The sequence below is a fragment of the Calliopsis andreniformis genome, chromosome 9, assembly GCF_051401765.1.
Source record: "Calliopsis andreniformis isolate RMS-2024a chromosome 9, iyCalAndr_principal, whole genome shotgun sequence".
Classification (NCBI taxonomy): domain Eukaryota; kingdom Metazoa; phylum Arthropoda; class Insecta; order Hymenoptera; family Andrenidae; genus Calliopsis; species Calliopsis andreniformis.
Window position 1 is genome coordinate 5,941,429 of NC_135070.1, and position 24,468 is coordinate 5,965,896.

A 24,468-nucleotide genomic window follows, 5' to 3' on the forward strand; every position below is an offset into this window, starting at 1 on the left:
TTCACTTAATTCTTGATTGTTCTATTTGAGTCTCCTCTAGCTGTCTCTACTTTAGTAAAGTTAGTTTCCCAAAGGTACAATTCCATTACAATGTTAATATATAAAATTAATAATATAAACTGTACAGGCTTTCAAGAAAAACAGTCCCATGTTTATGGTATTTTTGTAAAATTTGGAATGAATTTAAAAATTCTTAAAGTATGTATCTCTTCATCCTCCTCTTTCTGTCTTCATCTACTACTTCATCTACTCTTTCTTTTTAATGTTAACGAGTAACTAGAGTGCTCTAGCTTTCAAAAATCCCGATGTGCAGACCTCTGCTAGAGAACGAGTCCACTCGCAAGAGCAGTGTAACTGAAGCGGTTGGCAAAATGTTAAGGTTGACAAGCATACTTGAAAGTCATTTTATTAAACTCGCATGCGTGAGGTTCGCGCGACACACACCCAACGGCACGCCACCATATAAATCGCTAGAGTATCGTCCACGTCCTTGACACAAATCGGTCCAAATAACCGTCTGTTTCGAGGAAAGGTTACGGCCCACCTAACTCGCACCCGTTCAACCGCAGACCAATATCTGTCTATAATTCATAAAGCGAAAGCCGATAATCTATGGCAAAGGAATACTCAGTTGATCAAAGAACATTCTTTCGCTGACAACGATGGATCCGTCAATTTCTGAGCGGTCAGCTGCCTCCAGACATTCTCACTGTTGACAGACGCTGATAAATGTATACTTGGCCATGCGTGTACGAATTCTACGCGAAATTTCAATGTTTGTGGTATTGGAGTCGGCTAGCCTTTGCTCACTGAGCATTTTCAACACAGGACAAAGGACACAAGCATCATTGTCAATGTTTATATGAAACCTTCCGTTTCAGTTAGTTCTGATCATACAATTATAAATACATTAACACTTTAATCAATCGCATAAAAGGGAAAAACATGTAGGTTTAATCTTGCGCTTAATCATTAAATATCGTATATTTGTATTAGGTCATTCATGAAGCTCACAAGGTTTTAATTGTGCCTTAATTTTAAAAGGAAAATTTTCCTTTTTTAACTATCCTATACCTGTTTGTAACCTAAATGTTTACTCGGTATCTAAGAAATTAAAAACTGAAAATATAATTCTACAAAATAACAGTAATTTTAACTTTTCATTTAAAAAGGGCAGTATCGGATTATTCGACTCTGCCACTTAAAACAACAGTTCCACATATATCAATCTATAAATTACAGAGAAGAATATTCCCCAATAATTACGTGGTTAAAATGAAACGAAAATTGGTACTCCAACATGACCAACATCAGAACCAAATAGCCACAACAAAGAGCTCGTGTCTGATGCCAACATTACGAAGTGCTCACCGTGCGCTTAAAGATACGATTCACTATTTAACAGCGACGTTAGGTCGTCTGGTCTTTCATTGCTCATAAAGCAAGCTCGTTTGCAAGCTAACGCGTAAATCGCTTGTTGAAGTTCACGGCCAGCCTTCTAGTATCGCCCTCGGATAGAGGATGATCTCCAGTATAAGAAACAACAATCCACTTGCAAATCCAATGACCATCAGAAGGAAGGCTGGAACAAACTGCTGCAGGTGAAGCTGCGACTTGTACTCCTGCTCCACCTCAATAGCGAACATATTAATTCGCGTTTGCTTTGCGATAGCGAGATCAATCATGAAGTCGAACAACCCATAAGAAACGAACTGATTAATCTTCGTGTCGATGTAATGTAGGTAGGGGAAACCTCTCCAAGTAGCTAATGCAATGGGAAAACTGCATATCACGTCCGTGGTGAGCGTGTAGGCGTGTGCAGTCTCGATAGCATCGCTTCTCGAAGAGTTCAGCACAGCTACTAAAGCGAACGAGGTGTTCGTCCCATCTAGTAGATCATTAAATTGCTTAATATATTCCTGCTGATCGAAGGTCACGAATTTGTCGCGAACTTTTTCAATAATCGTATCCGTCTGCTCGAACTCCTTAAAAAGATTCACCAACGCTGTCGTGCCACCAATTTCAAACGACGCCATCAACTCCTTCATGGTTTCAACCTTAAGGTCCGACACGTTGATCAGCTGGTCCGCCAGCGAGTCGACGTAAAACTGTGCAAGAAACAGCCCAGAGATGCTCCAGGCGATGAAATGGATTTTACCAGAAAGCTTCGTAGGTCGTCGCGCGATGGACACCCCAATGATAAGAGCAAAAATATCTAGCCAGGAGACGTCACGTATCAAAAGAATCTTAATGATGCCACCCATGAGCAGGGCTCCACCTATGGCAGCCCACACGTACGTCTGGAAGGGTTGAATCAATCCTTTCAATGACACATTGGGCACTTTCGGCACCACCCAAACCACTTTCAATGTGTCGTAGGAGGTAGAATAGCTAACGTCCTCGTTGGACTGCTCCAGAATGCAGCCAATCACCAAGTCAGCCCCATGGTTATCATCGTCGTACAAAACCATCTTCACCTGCTCCACGTAGCTAGTGTTCTCGCTCCACTCGACCCTCTGCCGATCGATTTGCAACCCTTTGATCAGCTCCTCGGTCAAGGTCCCCTCGAACCCCATCATATACTCTGACTCGTTCGACATGATTACGTACGGGGGCTGCTCGAAATAAGACACCGTAAGGATGCAGTCGTTCAGCTTCGGCACCACGATGCGCTCCAGATTCCTCCACGCGTCCCTGTCGCATTTGTCCAAGATCACAGGCGGAGTCGGGGCGCAGGACTTGTTGGACTCGAACTCGAGGCTACCAGCGACGAGCACCGAATCGTGGACTCGGGCCAGGACCACCAATATGGAAATCCTCCGCGTCCACATCGATCGCGCCAGGACGTCTGCGTCCGATAGAAAACTTTCTTCGTCGTCGAACTTGGTCAAAAGTACTGTCACGTAGAGGCAGCCCCTGTCGCAAGGGTCCAGCAAGTAGAAACTTTCTTTGACGCTGCTGCCGTTCGACATCAGGACGATTGCACTTGTGGCGATGTCGAACTGCATCGGGAAGTCCGTGTCTGGTGAATGAGTGAAGAACGCGAAGCGATCTCTCACTCGAACTATCAGCAACTGCGCTATATCGTCGATGCCTTGGTTGTCGTCGAGGACTAAAAGAACCGATCGAGATGGATTGCTGATGTACTTGATTAAGAAGCTCTCGATGCAAGGTACCATCTCTAAGAACTGGTCTCGCCGAGTCTGGTAGTCCCTCGCGATTTCTGTTATCAACCTTCGATCACCATCTGTTTGTTCTAACTGGTATGTCTGAACGTAGTCTGAAGGAACGACGATGGAGGAGGTAGAGTGCGTCAATGCACATATGAAAGCGGCTCGGAATAAGCTGCACAAGTGGAATCTGGAGAGCGACATTTCTACGAAGCTTCTGCGAAGAGGTCCCTGCGACTGTTCTTCGATAAAACCGAACCACGGCGATAGAGCTCACGAGCTCGCTGGTGGACATGGCTACCCTTCGATTGGACGATGACGAGTGCGATAATCAAGGACTCGGTGTCCTTTGACAGATTGATATCACGCAAATGGTCGTGTACTTGTTACATGCTCCCGCCACGCTGTCTGAAGATAACGAATTCCCATCAGTGACTATCCGTGGAATATCGTTTTGTTCTAGGATTCCAATCTATCTTCGATCAGCTGGCCATTGACGTTCCACGTACGATGAACTGGCCTAGTCACTTGTTCCCCTCGCAGCTCTGAATAACTCCGTTTTTTTTGGGCAGTGGAACATAAAATTTCCCTCCGATTTGCGATTGTCGCATGTTAGGTTTACACTGCAATGGCCCCTATGCAAATACTTGCACTGCGCGCACGATATTCGAAACAGCGCTCCAGTCATGCGATCTTGACGTTAAAACCGTGCGTCACGGCGTGACCAACTTTCGAGCACGGCTTTACAGTATCTTGCCGAAGGTCGCTTTATTGGGTGTGCATTTTCTCGGGTGAGCGGTTCGAAATGGGGAGCGAGGCGACTCGATCTTCGTTACGGGTTCGAGCGTGCAATCGAGATGAATTTATCTTCGCTTTCTGAATATTTTTTGAGAGAGTCTACACGCGTATGTAAACAATTGATATTTGGTCTTTCAAGAGCCAGGTTTCTAGTATACACTTGGGGTAAAAAAGAAATGACATTATACAGGTATTTTATACTTGGACATTTGAGAAGGTATTCATATTGGAGGGATGTTTTAATCCCTTAACGCTCAGTATATCAAGGTAGGATCATTCAGAGACCCTAATATTAATTCCTTAACAGGATTGAACTGAAGTTTTTATATTTCGATTATTCGACTTCCAATTTCTGATATAAAGGTTTACGTACAATTTTTTCGTAATCATGTAACAAGTATCAATCACTTTCACAGGGGTGAGCAGTAACGAGGAACATCACTATGATGCTTCAAAAAATAGATACCTACTTCAAGTTTGGAATTCTTTTGTATAGATAATTACTGCATGAAAAGTGTAGTGTTTTTTGGAATACATAAATGTAAGTTTTAGCTTTATTTTTCAATTTTATAAAAATAGGTGTAAGTATAAAGATAGGTATTACTAAATGACGAAGTTATTCGCTGTTCCCGAAACTCCTGCAGGTAGAACATTGATTCCTAGCTGCCGCAGTTAATAAGAACTGGGACGTCTAAAATGAAATACTTTTCTTAGTTCAAAAACTACAAACTCTCTAACTAGTAGCTGTCGAGTTTTCGAAAATTTTGAATGACAAAACAATGATTTTTACTTCAAAAAATATGAAGAGTATTGTATGCTACCTCGTAGATAACAGTTTCTAGTTTATAAATCAACAAAAGTCTTTTATTTCAGACCTCTTTATTCTTGTCTAGTATGACAGCGAACAATTGATGTTCTACCCAAAGAGAATATCGAATAACTCCGTCATTTTGTAATATTTTTATTCTCAAGAAATTGAAAAATAAAACTAATACCTACATTTGTATTGTCCCAAAAGAGCTCAATTTTTCATCCACTAGTTACATCTGAAAAAATGTCTAAAAACGATGCTTACTATTTGACGCTCCAGGGTGATGTCCTGTCTTCAGGGGATAAAGTGATTTTTTGCGAACTATGTGTAGAAAAATGATGATATAGAACCTTCTGAAATTTTCTCGCATAGATTTTTCTATAGTTGAAGTGCAGAGAATTACAGTAGAGAAACCACAATAGAGGATTTAACAAGATTTCTTTTCCTCCTTTTCAGAGCTTTCGTGAGAATTCTGTGCGGCTGCTGTCCCAGACGGATGAGGCGGCGATATCAGCCAGCGTTCAGATGTAAACCGAGTCAAGTGAGTATAGAATATTCGCGTGTTTTATGTGAAATATTGCCCACAAAATCTTTGAGAGACTCTTCTCTCCCGTACATATTCTGAATTTAAGAAGAATCCTTTCGCTCAAATCGTATCAATTACGACAGAATCACGTCTTGAATAGATAGTTCTTTTCTATTGAAAGAACACAGAGGAAGGCCACGTTCGAACCTACACGGCGTCGACACTATTGTTCGAATTTGTAAGTTATGACACGATCATTGAGACTCTTTCAAACTCTCCCAGTATCTTCTATGGAATATTAGCTTTTATCCAAGGTAATATCCACTAAAGAAGTAAATTTCCTTCGATTAGATGGCACGAGAATTTAGTAGCCCTTTCTTCTTCTCTCCGATAGAATAAATCTATCGAGCTGCGATAGAAGTATTCCCGATTTCATATCTGCTCGTCCCGCAGCTGAATCAACTGTATAGATAGTAATCAGTAAATCAATGTAGAGTGGAGATATTTTTTGCAGACCGATGTCAATGACTTCCCACTATCTGGTTAATATCAATTCTCCACCATGTGACATGACTTGATACAATAAATCACAGACCTGTGTCAAGCGCTAACGTAGAAATAACGAACTGTCCCGAAAGATAGTGTCATTATCCAGTTCACTGTCGAGTCTCAATTTCACATCTCCCCTACAAATAACGACTCAGTTTCACTATGAAAGCGAAACGGGTGAAAATTAAGGACAGCACGTCACGTTTCGTTTTGGAAGTTATCACGGAGTTTAAGGCGAACATTTAAGAAAGCAACAGGCAAAAGGGAACGTCGAAAGTTCTGACTTGTCGCGAGGAGAATCGCAGAATTTATTCGACGTATGCGAAGGGAAGTCACCGAGCCAAACGCAAGGCGGTCAAGGCAACGCGATCGTGTCAAGTCGCGATCACGTTGAGCAAAGCTTGAAAGCCAGCCAAGGAGATGAAATTTATTATCCCGATTGCTAAAGTTTTCAACTTGAGCGTTCTCTGCGGCTAGACCACTCCTGATCTGCGCGGATAACACTGCTCTCGGTTAACCTTTAAGTTATTTGGAACGTATCTGCGTTCCACTTCGAACCTCTAACCAACTAATTCCTTCTTTCTCTCGGGAACGAACTGCTATCGTTTTGGAAGCCATCCCAGCAACTATAGTTTGGCCCATCTAGGCTTGTTTAAATATTATTAGGTTGTTCCATAAGCTTCTAGACGTCTGAGGGTGGATCAAATGCATGAGAGAATAGCTTCAATGGTTCTTTAATCATTATCCTTTGAAACTGTACTTCAACGTATGAAATTTATTCAGAAGAGAATTAGAGAGTCTCTCTGAAAATTTGTCTAGCGTTTGATTTACAGTAAATTTTCTATTAACTCGGTATATTAATACTTCTGATTACTCGGTAAAATAACACATTCACAGTTCTGTTTCCTATAAAGTACATTCAGTCTTAAAGATACTAAATTAAAAGCCACTTCTTTTAAAAAGCAACAAAAAATATATCTATACGCACGAACCTTTTAGATTTAGAAAGCATCGAATCTTAATCACAAGCGATGAAAGCATAACATTAATAATGGAACAACCTAGTGGATCGACAAGTGAAATACTGAAATTTCATACGAAGACTCAAGGGAATGGAGTCATCGAACGAGAAATGTGAAGTTGTTCAAAATATTGGTTTCGTTCCCTTTGAAAAACTTTATCGATTCATATGACTGGATATGCTTGCACGGTGGCCCTGCTGCGAGCGTAAAACTTTTCATATATTAGAAGAGAAAAGTTGAAACTTAGAGGTACAGCCAGGCTACGATTCGATAAGGAAAGGAAGATACTGTCTGCTCGAGTTCTACACGCAAATCTAATTTGCATGAATTAGATTTGATGTTTGCGTTCGATCTGCATGTAATTTCATCTCGCGTCGCGTAACACCCTCGCAGGTAAATTTGAATAAATACTTGACGCGCGTGTAGACGTTCCAGTAGGTACCTATGAAACAGGCTTAGTAAGCATTTCCTTGGAAGGAATGTTGGGGAAAGTTCTGTAACATGGACAATGTAGGCTTAAATTGGATAACAGGATTGGAAATGAGGAATGTGTAAGTATAAAAACTTAGTAGCAAAGGAAGAAATAAGCAACTAGGGAGAATTTTTCTGCTTTTTGTAAATATTTCTTGCAGTCAAGAATATTACTACTGTAAATTCAGTTATTCTGAGTTCAATTTACTTGTAAGGTTTAATTACTTTTACGAACCTAAAGAATATTAATACCACACCTAAGACGATAGATAACAGGTAATTACACAATCATCTCCAGCGCCGTGGACTAACTTTCCACCGCATAAAGCAGTCAGAAGCAACCTCGAAAAAGCTCAGGACATCCTCTACTCGTTGCAAATAGGGATATGTATCTCGAAGACCGTCTCGTCTCGAGCGAACTGCAGACTATAATGCAAAGGGTAATCTGCCATGTTGCTCACCGCACCCAGTGTATTACTATTTTTTCAGAGATTCGCATCAGGAAGATACTACTCCGCGTACTCGCTCCACCACGTGCGAAGCAGCCGAGAGAGTTCGTGTGAGCAAACCTACATTTAACGATGGGATACCGTCGCGACGTGGATACCGTCGATCGTTGGACGCTTCTTCGAAATCCTCCTCGATTCCCTACTGTCCCTCTATCCAGCCCAGAGCATCGTTTAACCCCCGAGAGAACCCCTGTCCCCGGTATATTCGCCTGGAAAACATTTAGTATCGACGAAGGACTCTCACCATCCCGTATTGCGTAGCATTCGGTACGTTGATTAGCGAATGGATCTATCGATCATTGACACGCACACACATGCTGCCGCACCTGCACCACCAGCACGAGATGAGTGCACGGGTTTGATATGCCTAGGTCGCTTACTAGAAGGGATATAAAGTGGTCGTAAAATTTAATGCAGCGAGGAAGTCAAGCGAACGTTCTTCTGATAATAAGAACTCTAGACTTAGAAGTGTTTTTATAATTATCTGTCGCATACATTGTAAATAGAATGTTAGAAATTACGATAATGCCTAGCTTTTATTGAAATTGTAGTATAGGATCAACGAATTTCTTTTCGCTTGAAATTTATTTATTAATTCATGAACATAAGTCTTGTTCTATGTATATTTCAGCATTGTAAAAAAATAACAGAAACTGTTCTAGAGTAATTAATTCATATTTGTTCATTTAACAAGAAAATAACAATTAAAATAAAATAGGAAATAAAAATAATAGAAACCTTTCTAGCGTAATTAATTCATATTTGTTCATTTAACAAGAAAATAATAATTTCTATATACAAAACAACTGGAAAAGTGCTTTTTCTGCATAATTTACGAATCGAAGCAGATCTAGTTCATCAAAGTTAATTTTGATAGAGAACAGTTATGTTAATCGTACCTAATTTTCTCAAGAGGTAGGTAAATTCACAAAGTGGTTCCAAACGTTTTGATTAACTAAATGTCTCCAACGTCTCCGTGTCAATTGGTCACAATACTTAACAACTTAAGTTATGACCGTGCTGTATCCCTTCTAGCAAGTATACACGCACCACTTTCTACTTCTCTGTGTCTCCAGTTCTCCGTTGCACTTCTAATTATTGCAGTCCCTCTTGAACCAACAATTCGTTTTCTGGATAATTACGCGATCCTGCATACGAGTTATTTCGTGTAGCTCGATAGGCGTCCAGAGCACGAAAGATGGAAAAATCACGTTCGAAGAGGTCGATTGGAAGACGAAACGGTTTTCCAATTTCAATCGAACGAGGACGAATCAGAGGCATCATTCTTCGGATAAGAATCTCGAAATCGGTGTCGAGGGAATGTCGCGGGGCAAGCCGATCAAATCGATGGAACACCGATAAAGAGCCGAAATATTGCCGCACCCTTGTCGGCGTTCTCACCCTTGATACAGGAAAAAAATATCGTCGGAAAAAGAGACAACAGAGCACGCGGGGGAGTAACATATAGCTGGTAAACAACAGGGAGGTAGCGTTTCCTGACTCGACAGAACATAACTTACTCCTCTCGAGACTAATATACATACATATCCTCCCACGCGCTTATATTCGATTGCGAAAGGGGAGATGCAAATGGTGAATAATTAACAATTGTAGCAGGTTCGAAAGAATGGGCACAGATTCGTCCCATTTAATTCATCATCCAATTTTGCGCGGCGTATTATCATCCCACGGCAGTCCACGCGTCAACAATTCGAAATCAGTCATCTAATTCGCTCAAGTTTCGCGAACGCTATCATCCATTTATCACCCGTTGATGGTGAATTAAATTAACGCGTGGAGTAATGTAATCAATTGGCCTGGATTCGTGGGTGAAAGAGGCCAGTAGACGGGCTGATTATAATCTCGTGCAATATTCGTTAACGTACATGCATATGTATGCGCGATAAAAAATTGAAAGCTAATTACAAGTGGCGTTTTCATACGTATATCTGCGGTTGCAGTGCAAAACAGTACGAGTCAGGTACTTTTATTTCTGAGATATTGATGGCCCGAATTCTGAACCTTGATTTTGTATTATGGCCTCATTTTTCACTATATTCTCATTTGTAAAGAAAAAGCTCCTTTAATTCAACAGCTTTTTCTTAAAAATACATATTCCATCTTGTAGATTTTAATTAAGGCATATATTCAAATTTTTTGAAGATATGCCTCAAATGTATGCCTTATAATCACAGATGTGTAGTCCTCAAGATTGGCTATTCTAGATATAATTCATTAGCTTCTATTTTCCATTTCGATGGTATGCGTGAAAGCGCGAAAAAGTACAGTGATGAGTTCTCATTCAAAGCATGACGCACTAAAAGGGTTCAGACTGAACTTTTCTTGAATTATCATCGGTCAATTTTTTGATCCGATCGACGTTCAACGGAGGGTGGAATTGTCCTTTCGAGCGGAAAGTAATCCATCATGGCCATAAACTATTTTAAGCTTCGAACACATCTGTTATCAGCGTCAGACGTCCCGGTGTTTCGTGCAGATCATAACCAGCTTTACGATTCATTTTCGCTTTTATTTCACGCAGGAGCGTCAAATATCCTTCTCTTAACCAACTTCATGGAGGAACATCCATTCACCGAGTCTTGTCATATTTACCAAAACATTTTTGTGCATCTTGCTGCCCCTAACTCTCGCTGAAAGTTTCATTAAATTGGAATAAATCGAGGCTGTTAGTTGTCTTATGGTACATGGAATTGTCAAAATACCGATTCTCCTCAAGAAATTTGATTCTTCTTTACTGTCGAACCAGCTGTACCGTCCAAGCAGATTCTAAGCAGCTAGGCTACTCAAAATGCTAATTCAATGGAAAGGAGATTTAAATCTGTGCAATTCAGATGTGCGAGCCACCCCTATCGTCGAGCACTCACCGAAATAAGATTCCTATTCCGAAAAATTAGTTCTACCCGACCTCTGTGCCCTATGCATTCGAGCTAACTTGAACTTTGACTTTTGGAGTATTCCAGATCACCCCATCGACTGTCGTGCCACCAGTGTGTACGGTTACACGATAATAAATGTTACTTTACATGACCGTAAATGATGATAGAAGACTTTCTAAGGGAGATTATTAGGAGATATGAGGTGTTGTAAAATGAACGCAGGAAAAGGTGAAAACAGCATATTTTAAAGTCGAAATACTGTAGAAGAATTTTCAACGAATAAAGTGTTGCAGTCAAAGCGTTAATTTTTTGATTGCGGTATGTTTCGAATGAAAGCTTTGTACTCTTTCATAATTTCGGGTTCACTGTTAAAACCAAAGGATAGTAATGACACAAGATAACTGGTATCTAGAGCGTATGAATAATTTTTATGAGTAGATTTCTACCTTTTCATACGACACGCATATATTGTACATGTATTACAAAAGTGACGCAACTCAGAAAAGTATGTTTTTGAAGAGAAGTAGAAAATTATTTATAAGTTTAGAAGAAAATGATTTATTAAATATATAATACTGACGTAAAGTGTAGTTTTACTTAATGAGAGTTATCTTACTTGAATAATTAGTCTAAAACATAGTTATGTGTTACTTGCACTAAATGATTTTCTCGTTTAAATAATTTCTAAGTTACATCTGTAGAGTTCTTTGAATAAATTCTATAATTTTGGTTTTTAATAGTAAACTTTTTATCATGAATAGAGGTATATTTACCAAATTGATTTATAGCTCTAATTCAACAGTCACATTTTTTGAATTGTGTCATTTTCGAAGTACGTGTGCGATATATATCTCTTTTAAAATTAGTGGCTTCGTTATAAACTACTGGTAGAAAACAGTCTCTGTTCCTGCCCCTCGTAATTCCTTTTCGCAGTACAATACATTGTGTTCAGTAAATTTCGCTTTGGAACGTGAATAAATAAAGAAACAAACAAAAACAGGAGAGGTTAAGCTAGTTGCAACAGAGGACACGAATCGAGCTAGAGCCAAGGGAGTCGTTCTCGAAAACAAGAAAGCCGATAGTCCTCTGGCGCGGTTTAACCGTGAAATTGGTGCATCGCTGGCCAACGAATCAACACGATTCCCTGCAGAAGCTTTACAACTTGTCGAGGGAACGTGACACGGCTATGCCATTTCTCATGGACGCGTGTCGCGAGGCCAGCACTCATTCCGAGGATGGACAGGTAGCAGAACGAACTGCAAATGCCACTATGAAACTCTCCAAAAAAAATGAATATGAATTACGAGCGCTACTGTCGTCCTGGGATATGTAATTCGACCATCGTTCGTTTGTCTATGTCTAGGTCTCTACGATATTTATTTTCGAGACAAGAAATTGAAACAGGCAAATATCAGTTTTTTCTTGATTTGAGATTTCTTCTAAACAAACATAATGGTTAAAATATGATATTGTGTACTCACATTAGTTGTTGCGACCTCATCTGCAGCAAAGCAAATATGTACCTCATATTTATGAAAATCCCTCTAAGTTCCTCTTAACATAAAGTAATGAGAAGAAGTCAGCCTTCCATTTTCTTGTTTCTTCTGTTTAAACCTGTGTGATAAAAACATTGTGCATTACATTCTGAATATTTTTCCATTTAAATAACATATATTCTGTAACAAAATGGAATATCAAAATATTATATAAATAATTAAATTCAGAATACTAAAATTGTGCGTAGTAACAGAGTTAACGCGAGAAATTCTCAAAGCCAAACTACGGTCACCCAGCTTACTATTATTAAATTCTACTTATCTTGAAACATATTTCTTATATTTTCATGAAGCATTCCAAGAGTTACAAAATCACAAAATCTGTGCAATTAATATCATTCAGATTAATATAATACAATTTTTCTCTTTTCGAAAATAAGACTAGAATCTTTGGCATACGTACAGCAATATTCTAGAAACATTGAAATGCTTTTTTCAAAGACATAGGATATAGATAAGAAGACCTGTGACTAGAATGGTTCTGCTGCACGAGATTGCACGAGTTACCTAGTTACCAATTAATGGAAAGAGGCGAAGTATTGGTCGATCAGGATGTCGGACCCTTACAATCAGGATTTGTCGGACACTGTTGGGAGCTGACCCAGATACTCCTGGTTTCGTTAATCCGCCAGAGGATGAGCATCAAACTATAAAACCAGTGGAGAAGTCAAGAAGAAACAGGAAATCCGATCCGGTCGAGCCTCTGGGGAATTCGGTGCTTGATAGGATAAACGAGGAAAGTTGTGTGTTTGTCGCGCTGACCCTTCCTTACGAGATCGAACCGATGAAACAGTACCTACTGCGAAACAGAGTTTCGTATCGAGATCCTTGTTGTTTCCCAATTCGAGACAGACTGCGGTCTACTCGACCAAGGTTCTTCGTTATTTGAAGAAGGAGAAGAGTTTACTTGGGAAATGGTGTAGTTAACTCCTTTCAACGAATGCATCGAGTTGGACCTATCGAACTGTCACTCAGTTTATGATATTAATCCAAAGCTCGTGATATTAGTCCAAACTTCGACACGCTATTTGCGGTGACAATTTCTCCATGGTTCTCAGCTTCGTCGACTATGGAATCATTCGGCCACGGGCACGAGAAGTCGATAATCGTTTCATGATGATTTTCCCCCGAATTTAACGCAAGGCAAAAGGCTGCCCAAAGCATTGAAGAGTCTTGATAAAGATTAAACCGCGTGTGAAGAAAGCAGAGGAAGGAGGCAGTGAATTCTTGAAAATCGAGTTGCCAGACTTGGAAACTTTTGAACGTTAGGCAGATGCGCAAGAATGGTTGATTGAATTTTCTTTGGAAACTTGTTGCAGTTTTCATACAGATTTCGTACAATGCAAAGCCTTCTATGATCCAAGTTTTCACGCTGATACTTTATAGCTACCTTTATTGAGGTATTCCTATTGAAAGACTTAATTATAAAGAAAATTTAATACGATTAAAGGAAATGTGAATACGATCTAACAATAACTGACTACATATTTGAACGATCTATTTATCTGTGCTATCTTATCTTCCACGTGTCAGATACGAACCAGTTCGCAACACTTCACAATAGCATTTTACACAAAGGAAAAACATTAAATTCGAAAACTACATAGAATTCTATATATATCCTACCACAATAAAACCACATTTTCGGCATGAATCGAATCGCGTGGTCTCATCTGGAACATTTTCGACACACTATCAGATCGTATCAGATTCACCCCGATGGGTTACAAACCGAAACATCACTGTACTTTCAACAAAAATAGAGAAACCGTGTCTAGTACAAACCCGCGGGCGTAAAAAAAAGAACGATGAAGAGATAGAGTGGCGCGGGTTGATAAAAGAAGGAGGCCGGATTACGAGAAGGTAAGCACTGCTAGGAAGAATGTCTGTAATATCGTTCGCTGCACGACCCCAGCCGATGCAAGATAATTCGTCCTAATGCACGAAAAGCATTAACCGACACGCCCGCTGCGACCCCGTTTCATTTCATTCTTCATTCTTTCTCCCTGTACCATACAGCTGGAAACCAATTTCACTTGTTCCAGGGAATCTAGACCGATGATCTAAGAGATTTTCGTGGCAACAAAAACGCGCGATCTCTCGATTCACGAGTCGATCGAGGAAGTCCAATTCTGACTCAACCTGACCGATCTCTCCAGCAAACGGCAAGCTACAAAATAAGGGATTCCATAACGATTTAGTGTTAAGTCGATATTCGGGGCGAGTGAATGATCGTCGGCTTACATCTCCTCACCTTTTTGTCGAGCTTACGTGGAATTATTCGGTGCTGGGGGACGGTAAATTATGCGCGATGATAAACGTGAAATCGATGCGACGCGTATTTATTACACCGAGTACACGTGGGTAATTTACAGCGGAGAAAACTGTGTTAAGAGTGGTGTATATTCAGCGAGTAGTCACGCGGAACGCGATAAACCCTCTCAGTTATTGAAACGGATCATCGGTACGCCTTTAAAGTTTCCCACTGTGGTCGTTTTTCGTCGAACTGGATTGTATTTCGTTTCAAGGTTTCTCACGGATGAAACTTCAGACACCCGGAGGCAAGACTATAGGTAACACTCGTTTTTAGTTTGGTTCTCTATAGAACTCACAAGGAATATCACTTTAGCGTCACCTTTTGATTTTGGTGTAACTTGGTATACGAGTAAGTCATCGAAAACTATTAGCCGAGTATGCTTTTAGTTACTGCTTTCATATTTAGGGGCTGAAAACCAACTTCAAAATTGGGGTAGAAAATATATGTTCGTAAGTATCTCGAATTTCGTTTACGTTGTTTTATTGCTTATAAAAACCATTTTTTTTTCTGCCTGCATTAGTTTTCGACGTATTTACGAAAGTGTATTTTCTAGGCCAACTTTGAGAGTGCTTTTCACCCCACTAAACATGAATATCAGCATCTAAAAGGATACATATCCAATCTTTTTCATTACACTACTTATATACCTTTCATCAAAATCAGAAGGTGACGTTAAAGTGATGTCCCTTGTGAGATGTAGAGAAAGACGTTGCAAACTTGGGGACGCAAAAGATGAGTAACCTGCCAAGTGATGTGGGTTTTGAATAAAAGAAGTGTAACGTAGCATGGTACTCAAGCACTACGCTATAAAATGCATTTATGTTTATAGAAAGAATAATTTATTTATTATACGACTAAAAAACCATTAGTGTACAAATATATATGAAAGATAATATCATCAAAAGAGATATTGATATATATAAAATAGTCATAAATATCTGTAGTGGATTTGTAGTAAATAATGAGAAATTTCTAGTGATAACAACAGATTCACCATATCGAAATTGTTTTATGCGTCCTACCTGATTGAAAATTTAGAGAAAATTTGGAAACATATTTGAAAATTTGAAACTGCTGAAAGCAACATAAAAGCAACTTTTAGTACATTATAATACAATTTGACTCCGATTAAAATTAAAATAAACTGTAAATTGAATTCTGTGCGTGTTTGCATGTTCCGCCTACTCTGTGAATATATGTGTATACATTTGAATTGTAGGCAGCCTAGTGTTAGATCGTACGTACTGGTGGTGTACGTCTCTAGCAGCAGACCATTTTCGCGGTTACAATACAGCGCATTGAATAGCGCGAGCGGTTTGTTGTTGGGATAGGAATGACGTTCAATGCAACTCGATCGAAGGTGCGTTTGGGCAACGAGGCATAGGCGCATAAAAGGACGAGCTCCTTGAATCTCGATTTCGCCAACTACGAACAGTATTCGTGTATGTACTCGAATCGCGTTCGTCGACCGAAAGCGGTGAAATTAGCTAATTAACGCGCGGATCGATGATGGGGACGCGCTCGAATGGGACACCGTTCAATTTCGCTCATCCAGAAAAGTAAGATCAGTAGAGCAAAGGAATTTAATTAAAGTCGAACACTGCTGACCCCGATAATTCTGGACCGCTGACGAAGCGTAGACTAAAATTCGCGAATAATAGAGAAACACAATTAAAAGGAACGTTCTACTTTCGAGCAATTTTATCAGGGATAGTGTGGCTGAAATGCAGAGGCAGACTGCTCGGAATTTGAACAAATTCGGCGAAATTTTCTACGAGAGGGAAACGAAGCGCACGCTTGAAAATTTCGCGACATGCTAATTAATACTTGGAGTAGTTCGAGTAGCCTAGAATCGTACCGTCTGGAAGGTACGAAGTACAAAGGGAGGGAAAGTAGGTCGTACTTCAGAAATTATTCTATCGAAATTCTCTATCAATCCTGGGAACTTGCTGAAAGCCGCTTTTAATTATAAATTACGTAATTATATTCAATCAATAATAAACGAAGCACTAGTCCACGTTCAACTTCAATATACTTTTTCAAAACCACCAATTTACCCTCTCTATTTTCTTTCCCCAATCTATTTGTAATTTCTTTATACTACTATTTAATTTACTATCTTATACCAAAGGGTCCTCACCGTTCCATGGATACAAGCAGGTGTCTGTAGATTATCCCGCAGAAATACATCCAACTCTGAGGGGAACAAATTGCTTGTCTCCCTTGAAACTTAATTTATCAGAGTTAATCACATCAGGCGATATAGCAGCCCCGAGGGCCAAACCTCGCCTTCGGAGCATTTACTCGCCTTTGTAAATAATGTACATACTTCAATCCGTATCTCTCTGTCCACGTAACAAAGATTTTGGCAATAACTTTTATTACAATTATCTCTAATTCAATGTACATAAAAGCGCACCAAGTATGAAATAAGCCTCAGCCACGGCAACTATTATTTGGAAAATGCGATCCTTTTGATTACAGTACGTTTCCGGAGTGAGTGGCGGCGGGCAGGCGAGCAGCGTCAGCTACAGTAGCGTCAGCCAAAGCAGCGACGGCGGCGTCGGGACGGGCCTGGCCAGCGGTGGGATCTGACGTCACACGGGGGCCCGAACTGGGCCTCGTCGAGAACGGGCGATTCGTTTTCGGGACACGTGATTGTAGGCCCACCGCCTGCGAGGACGAAACGGATGGCTTCGCTGCGCCAGGAAGGCGCAAGCCGCTGAGGGTTGGAACTCGCCCGAAGTGAACGACGATCGCTCACTGGCCCCCGTCAGCTATCGCGAGAGACGCATCTCCTATCCTACCCTGTCGTCGTCGAGTTTACGTGACGAGAAGTGGACCACGAGCGAGCCACGCAACTTTATTCATTGTATATACAGAAGCAAATTGCGAGGCCTGATGTGAAGAAACGAGACTGTGGTTGCGATTTCTTCTAATTATAGAATCGATACGGTTGATTGTGATTACCGTCGAAACATGAGGTTTTTAATTCGATGTAGCAGTGCTTATGATATTGGAGATACTTTATGAAGTGCTGAGGAACTTCGTCGTTTCTACTTTTATATTTCTTTTATTGGAAATATTTTATTGGAAAAAAGAGAGTTTTTGGTTTTTCGAGAGAGAAGAATAGTAAGATATTTAAGTAAAGAATTAGTTTATTTAGCGAAGGGACTGTTTCGTAAAGTACATCTAGGAAGCATCTTTTACTTAAAAGCACATATTTCTGTGTTTTTATTCTACTCTCAAGGGAAGAATAGCTAATTATGATTGTCCATCTTTCTAAAGATGAAGTTTACTCTGCAGAGACACAATTTTATCAGTAGAGACTATAAAAGCGCAGACGACGAAAGTTCCTTAATAAAACTTAAAAAAATAATGATTTCCATGATTGCTTCAGACTGTGAAAATATCATGTGGCAGCATGACAAACAGAGGAGTGTCAGTTCCAAGCTAAACAAAATTATAGAGACACCTACTTATAGGTACACCTAAGTTCTCTCTCAGAAATAAATTAAAAAAGAGAGTGAACGAATAAGCAAAGCAAAGCAGTAACAACCTCCGTCCCCCTGGAGGAAAAGCATACGCACATGTAAAACCAGTGGCAGGGACATCCTCTGTATCACTAATCCGGGGTGAGCAGCGTAACCATAATCGGGTACCTCTGTAATAGAATGAATTATCTAAGTAAAAGAAATTGCAATCACAATCACGGTTTTTCCTTGCATCAGACCTCGTAGCCCCCTCGCCTTTTCTACCTCCGACGATTTAGCGAAATCGAATTGCGGAGAAAAACCAGCGCCGTGAATCGAGCTGAAATAGATCGTTACCGTTTTTACGTTATCGGATATGTACCTTCGACGCTTCGTCGTAGCCTTAGCGAATTTCCACAGAGGGAAGATCGATCAAACATCGACGAGCCGCGATCGACACGGATCGAAAGGATCACGGCTAGTCAGTTTCCATATATGTACCATTTTCTCACATTGGTGCGCCGTTGAATGGCATTGCGTGCGTTTGGTGTCGCTTAGAAGACTGACAATCCAAATTCCGACTGTAATTTAACGTGGAACTAGTAATTCGACGCGTATCGAACGCTCAGACCGTCGTTTTCGTTCGTTGACGCGTTAACGAATTATCGAATTTCGGGTAGTCGACGGTAAACGAAGGGAATGAAACGAGGCAAAATTGAAGGGGGAACAGGTGAACGTATTGTTTACCAGATCTTACAGCTTTTCCATTACGCCACGTGATCGGCTGCTGTCGATCGGCGAAGGAAAAACAACAAAATCCGCGCAACGAGTCTCGCGAGGGAAACAGTTCTCTTGCTAAGAGACTGATTTTCGGTGAAATTCACGTAATACAGTAGCCGTAAATATGCGATGGTAGGCAAAAATAATTTACAGTAGAGTTTCCCGTATTACGAGACAGACGAAACTGATCGCATAAAAGAATTTTCGGATGATAGAAATATTTTGTTAACATCATTTTTTGTCCAAAATGAAATACTTGGTATTTATACTTAGCTTTTTGCTGATATTTATTACAATCAAGATAGTATCCTAATATTTTTTAATGGAGTTGTACAGGCTTGATACTATGAACACGGTAACGAAGGTAGCACATATTCTAGATATATAAATACCACATACATCTAACAAGAAAATGCAAGGTTGTTAAGAAAGCATACTGTGCAAGATAACAAAACATTCGTATAATGGAACGTTCACATATTAAGATATGCTGATAATGGAGGCTCGGATATGGGAAACTCTGCTGTACTTCGAAAAGCTCGAATGGAACCAAAAAATAAAATTTCAGAGAGAAGTTCTGGTTTCCCAGATAATCAGGATAATCTACCCTCGAATTTTAGCTAGCACTCCCCCACAATATTTTCAATATCCACTATCTCGACAGCGCAGAAAACTGGTATTTTACATTTCGTGATTTCGTAAACATTCGAGATTTACTTTTCGAGGTTGAATCGCGTATTTACGGTACACTCCGTCTTCTCAAATGTACGTTCATCGTGTCACGTCAGTTACTCGACAAATACGAGGCCTTATAGAGGCAGGCTGTCACGGAGAAAGATTCCATGTGACACGTATTGTTCACGGTGAAAACATTTTCAAAGGAATATTCTCGAACGCAAAAGAAAGAAGACAGTATTAGAGGTATCCGTTATCATTTGGTCAGACAAATTCTGAGGAATGAAACTGATCGCCGAGTAGTTCTTTGTTTATTTACTGCGAGTTTAACGTAGCGTGAAATAAGTATCAAGGCTATTGTAACTTAACCGTGATGGATAAGCCGACGAGACTGTTATAATCGCGACGATATTTAATGAAGTATGGCTACTGGGGATATTACACCACACTGTCTACTATGGCAGATAACAGTTTCGCCGTGTTGAATATGCCGAATTAAGCGAAGAAGTATATTATATACGTTTTAAAAGTGACACAACTCAAAAAACACAATTTTTCTAAGTATTTAAGATTATGAAGTAGTTTGGTAAATACACATCTATTTACCGTAAAAATTGTACTAATTGAACTTCGAAATTGTGGTCTATTCAAAGAACTTTTCTAATATAAACTACAAATTGTTTGAATAATGTTAATAATATCATTCGTTGCCAATAACGAGTAACTATTTCTCAAATGAAACTGTTCGAATAAGATAACCTATTTACGTTAGTCATTTCTATACTTTCTGTCGATATTACTTATTGCTTTATAAAACGTTTTGTGCTAATCTCATACTTTTTGGTTCTTCTTAAAAAACATATTTTTGGGACGTGTCACTTTCAAAATGAATGTGCGAAATGTGTACCTACGCGTGTAATCGTCGAGTTCAGTTAAAAGTCGATCCCCCGAATTGTGTTCCAACGAATGCCTCCGACGTCGTTCGAGATTTGAGTGTCACTTGACGCGTGTCGCTAATCCTCGAAACAATTATACCTAATTGTATCGTAATAGACAATCTGTATTCGAGAAAATAAACAAACTCATGCTCGTTTACCTTTGACAATGGATATTTTTGCAAAACAATTATTTGTTTTATAAGAATCGTTCCAAATGGCCGCCCATCACTGTACATAAATCATTACCATGTACGTACTTGTAAATATTAAACAATCTGTGACTAAATGAAATGTTTACACATGCGAGAAATTGCAAGGGAGCACTTATTTAAGCCGACTGTGTACAATAACGAGCGCAGCATAATTCAGCATCGATTTCATACATCGTCGCGATAAAACCAACGCTACGTGAAAAACTGTGGAGAACGATTTGATTCACTTGAGAATCACTGTTAGCGAACGATTTTTCACGACATTCGCACGTTGTTTGGTTCCCCTAATCCGATTGCGCTAATTTTTCGCGTGTAACAGTTCCAACAGGCCAATTGTAAAAATTCATGTATCCACTTTAGTTAAAATGGTGGAAAACGGTTGACTTACCCAGAATTTGCAAATAACGGACACCGCTTTTAATCGTTTTATCTCAGAAATCCCGCTGCCTTCCGTGCGAAATCCAGTATGTTCTGTTTTACTGTACGCTTCCACGTAAATAAAACACTTTTTCTCGCATAATAACTCGCGTCTTTCTATTTTTTTACGTACAATCGTTGCAAATTCGTATACGTGACACGAAAGCGGCTAGTAAACTAAACGCGGCGTTTAAAAAGTTCGTTAGCGTTATAACTCTTGCGCGTGATTGGTTGACGTCTTAACAAATCTAGTCATTGTAGATACTGTGAATTTCTTAGCACTCGAAATTGAAAAATAGTTTGTATAAAAAAGTGTATTAAGAAAAAACGAACGAACGAAATATAGATTTATCATTTGTGGCTTAGTTGAAACGGGGTTAATAAAAATGAAGTAATCGTTACTATTCACAACTTCCGGAATGGGAACGCCATAGTTGTTTCTGGAAGCAAAGGGCGCTTGTTACGAACAAAACGTTCTATTTCACTTCAATACTACTTGAACTGTTTCCGCTGACTTTGGTAATACTAAGTGGAAGAATATACTGTTTCTCTGAAGAGGCAAGTGAAATTTTGTTCTCATTAACATGTTTTCGGTTGAAAATTATTGTTCATATAGGGTACTTTTGTGTGTTTATAAACGTTTCTTATAATCTAACGATTCGATGCTATGTTTAACATTGTATTTAAACCGGTGGCGTTATGGCGCATACAACAGGCAGTAAAAATGACAGCGTGTAAAATTCACATATTGTAATACACAGGAAATTCAGAATATTTCCTCGATCTGTATATACTATATAAATACTATGAAAAAATAGAAACCTTATAATTTTAATTTTTAAAAAGTAGATAGCACTCGAGCGTAAAAGTTATCATACTGCGTGTACAAGAGCTACATTGTCGAGACCACTTAAGTACCTTCGAAGAAAATGTGTCTATCGATATTCTGTCCTTTATAATAAAAGACGAATGAAAGCAAACGTTGTATACTTTTAATCCACAATTTCCCTTGGATTGAATTAAACGTATCTAGCATCTTTTAATGAAATTAAACACACAATACAGACAGTTAGTCAATAAAACTAACAAGTTTATTTGCTTATACATTCTGAATACAGTATAACTTTTTCATTAACTAAGATCTTTAGTATGAACTATTTCTTTTTGTATAGTTTCACATTATAGAAATTTGAAGGTTCTAATGAACATACTCTTGTCTCTGATACTGTATTTTATCACAGTAGTATATATATACATTACAAAGTTTGTACTTCGTACGATGCACAAAAAAATGATACAAAATGCACTATTATTAAATATTGGTAGTCTTTCTTTAAATATTTGCAGTGGCTTCGTGTAAATTACAATAGGTAGGACAGTTTCAAATACAGGCAATATTCTAGTCTATTACTGTAAAAATTGATAATCAAACAATAGCTATTTTTTAAATAACTTTTTAATTCATTTTGTCATATCTGTTGACTATAGACGCAATTATATTATACATTCAATATAATAAACACGATCTCGTCAGAATAATTTAAAAGAAAAGTTAATGTATGTGATATCCTGTTCTCTTTGGTGCGTATCGGTTGCTTCTGTACATAACAGTAGTTGGCGGGAAATGCGCTGATGTAAAACTAGTTACAGTAAATTTATAAATCAGATGCAAACAAGTTTACCATCTAATATAACTTTTGTACTCCTCATTTATACTAAATCTTTTAATAGTTTCATATCCTAGGATTATTGAAAAACTAAAACAGGCAGATTGCACAAGACGAGCGGATAATCCTTTTGTAAACATCTGCAACCGCTCTTCGACCCAAAGAACTTTGAAGGCGCTGAACATACTATCTAATCTCTGAACTTGTAATCGCGCTCGTACAATGTCTAATGGATTTGTAATGATTGTAGTAGTAAATCCTCCTAATGTACCAGCAAGAGCTTGAATGAAAAGGTGGGAAAACCATTCTGGGAGTATTCGAATGAGTTCCTCTATAACATATAAAAAGGAAATTGTTATTTTAAATTAATTTTTTTTCTATTCTGTTTACTTCAAGGTAATTACCTTGGTAAGATATGTACAAGCCCCACCAAAGAGCACTATTGGGTACATAAGCACATAATGACGCAACATATCCCCGATAAAAACCTCTATACCCATCTCTTTCATAAATTAATCTCACAATATCAGCTGAAATTTGGGTACGAGTTTTCCCAGGTTCAAGGGTCAAACCCAATGGATTCATTCCCATCTGTAAGTGACACACAATTGAAAATATAAACATAGATTAATCATTCTTTATACACACTTACTTTATCTGCATAGTATTTGCCATGCTTGGTATTATTGATCCCAAGAACCATTAAGTGCTGACTTAAAACATCAAAAGGAACTACTATAGTTTGTCCTACTAAACTAGCAGCACCACCAGCAATTAATGCTTTAACTCGTGAATCTATTTGACCTATAACATGATCTTGTCCAAGTATATGACGCACACCTTCATACGTCGATACATAAAATACACCAGATACAATTTGTATAGAACTTATCCAAAATCCTCTATAAAGACCTGCTACACCTTCAACTTTGTATATTTTTTTGCAAGCATCTATTAGTCCTACATAAAAATAATAATAACAAATTGTTCTTAATAAAATTAAATAATCTTAAGCTTTAATAGGACATACAACAAACAAACTTACCACTGTACATGTGATTGTGTCTTTGAATTTGCAACCGAGTTTTGATTACTGTTAAAGGATATAAGCAACAGCGCACTGAGAACGAGGACAACATGCTCAATGGAAAAAACTTTGTTTTGTCCATCATGTCCCATTCGATGGTACGAATAAATGGTGGTGCCTCTACCGCAGTCATCTCCAGGATTTATATTGCAGCTAGGTCTAAGATTATTGTAGTAATCATACAGTATAGTTTGTGGAAGTTTTTGTTCAACCTGATGCTGCATATCTCATTGATCTTTTCTGGGAATTAATACCCAAATATTTCACGGAACTGATAAAAAGAAAGATATTAGTAACATTAGATAATTTTAAAAGATTATTTATAAAAATAGTATTCAATGACGTACGTATTAGATCTGCTGTGGAAAGATACATAGATTGATGATCTTTCACACGTTGCAATAATAGAACAAATGCGTTTTTGACACAACACGAATCTTCTTCTACGTACATAAGTGTACGTACAAATTTTGTACTATCGACGATGATATATTCAAGATAACAAGAAATTCATCCATTTGAACATTTCGATCGGTTTTAATACAATACTGTTATTCATTGAATACTGTTGATTCTATGTAAAAACAGCGTGA

The 24,468-nt window shown here is 38.8% G+C and overlaps 3 protein-coding genes across 4 annotated transcripts in view; 1 reads left to right on the forward strand and 2 right to left on the reverse strand.

Moving 5' to 3' along the window:
- Positions 1 to 17,233, forward strand: part of Dop1r2 (dopamine receptor 2) — a 72,170-nt gene extending 54,937 nt beyond the window's left edge. The window contains exons 3-4 of one of the 2 annotated variants that reach the window (XM_076383997.1): positions 5,236 to 5,320; positions 17,111 to 17,233. In XM_076383997.1, the coding sequence (XP_076240112.1) occupies positions 5,236 to 5,320; positions 17,111 to 17,221 (196 nt within the window). In that variant the 3' untranslated portion in view covers positions 17,222 to 17,233. Of the gene's footprint in view, positions 1 to 5,235; positions 5,321 to 7,836; positions 8,063 to 17,110 lie in introns of those variants that run through there. The other variant, XM_076383998.1, reaches the window with a different exon arrangement.
- Positions 1,485 to 3,374, reverse strand: LOC143184121 (uncharacterized). The gene has a single exon (XM_076386135.1). It carries the CDS (start codon positions 3,372 to 3,374, stop codon positions 1,485 to 1,487), a length of 1,890 nt encoding a protein of 629 aa, XP_076242250.1.
- Positions 17,234 to 22,183: 4,950 nt separating the features above from the next.
- LOC143182780 (solute carrier family 25 member 44) lies at positions 22,184 to 24,140 on the reverse strand. The gene is made up of 4 exons (XM_076384000.1): positions 23,834 to 24,140; positions 23,441 to 23,748; positions 23,193 to 23,379; positions 22,184 to 23,119 (listed from the first exon to the last, which is right to left on the reverse strand). Exons 1-4 carry the CDS (start codon positions 24,006 to 24,008, stop codon positions 22,800 to 22,802), a joined length of 990 nt encoding a protein of 329 aa, XP_076240115.1. The 5' UTR covers positions 24,009 to 24,140; the 3' UTR covers positions 22,184 to 22,799.
- Positions 24,141 to 24,468: the final 328 nt, after the last annotated feature.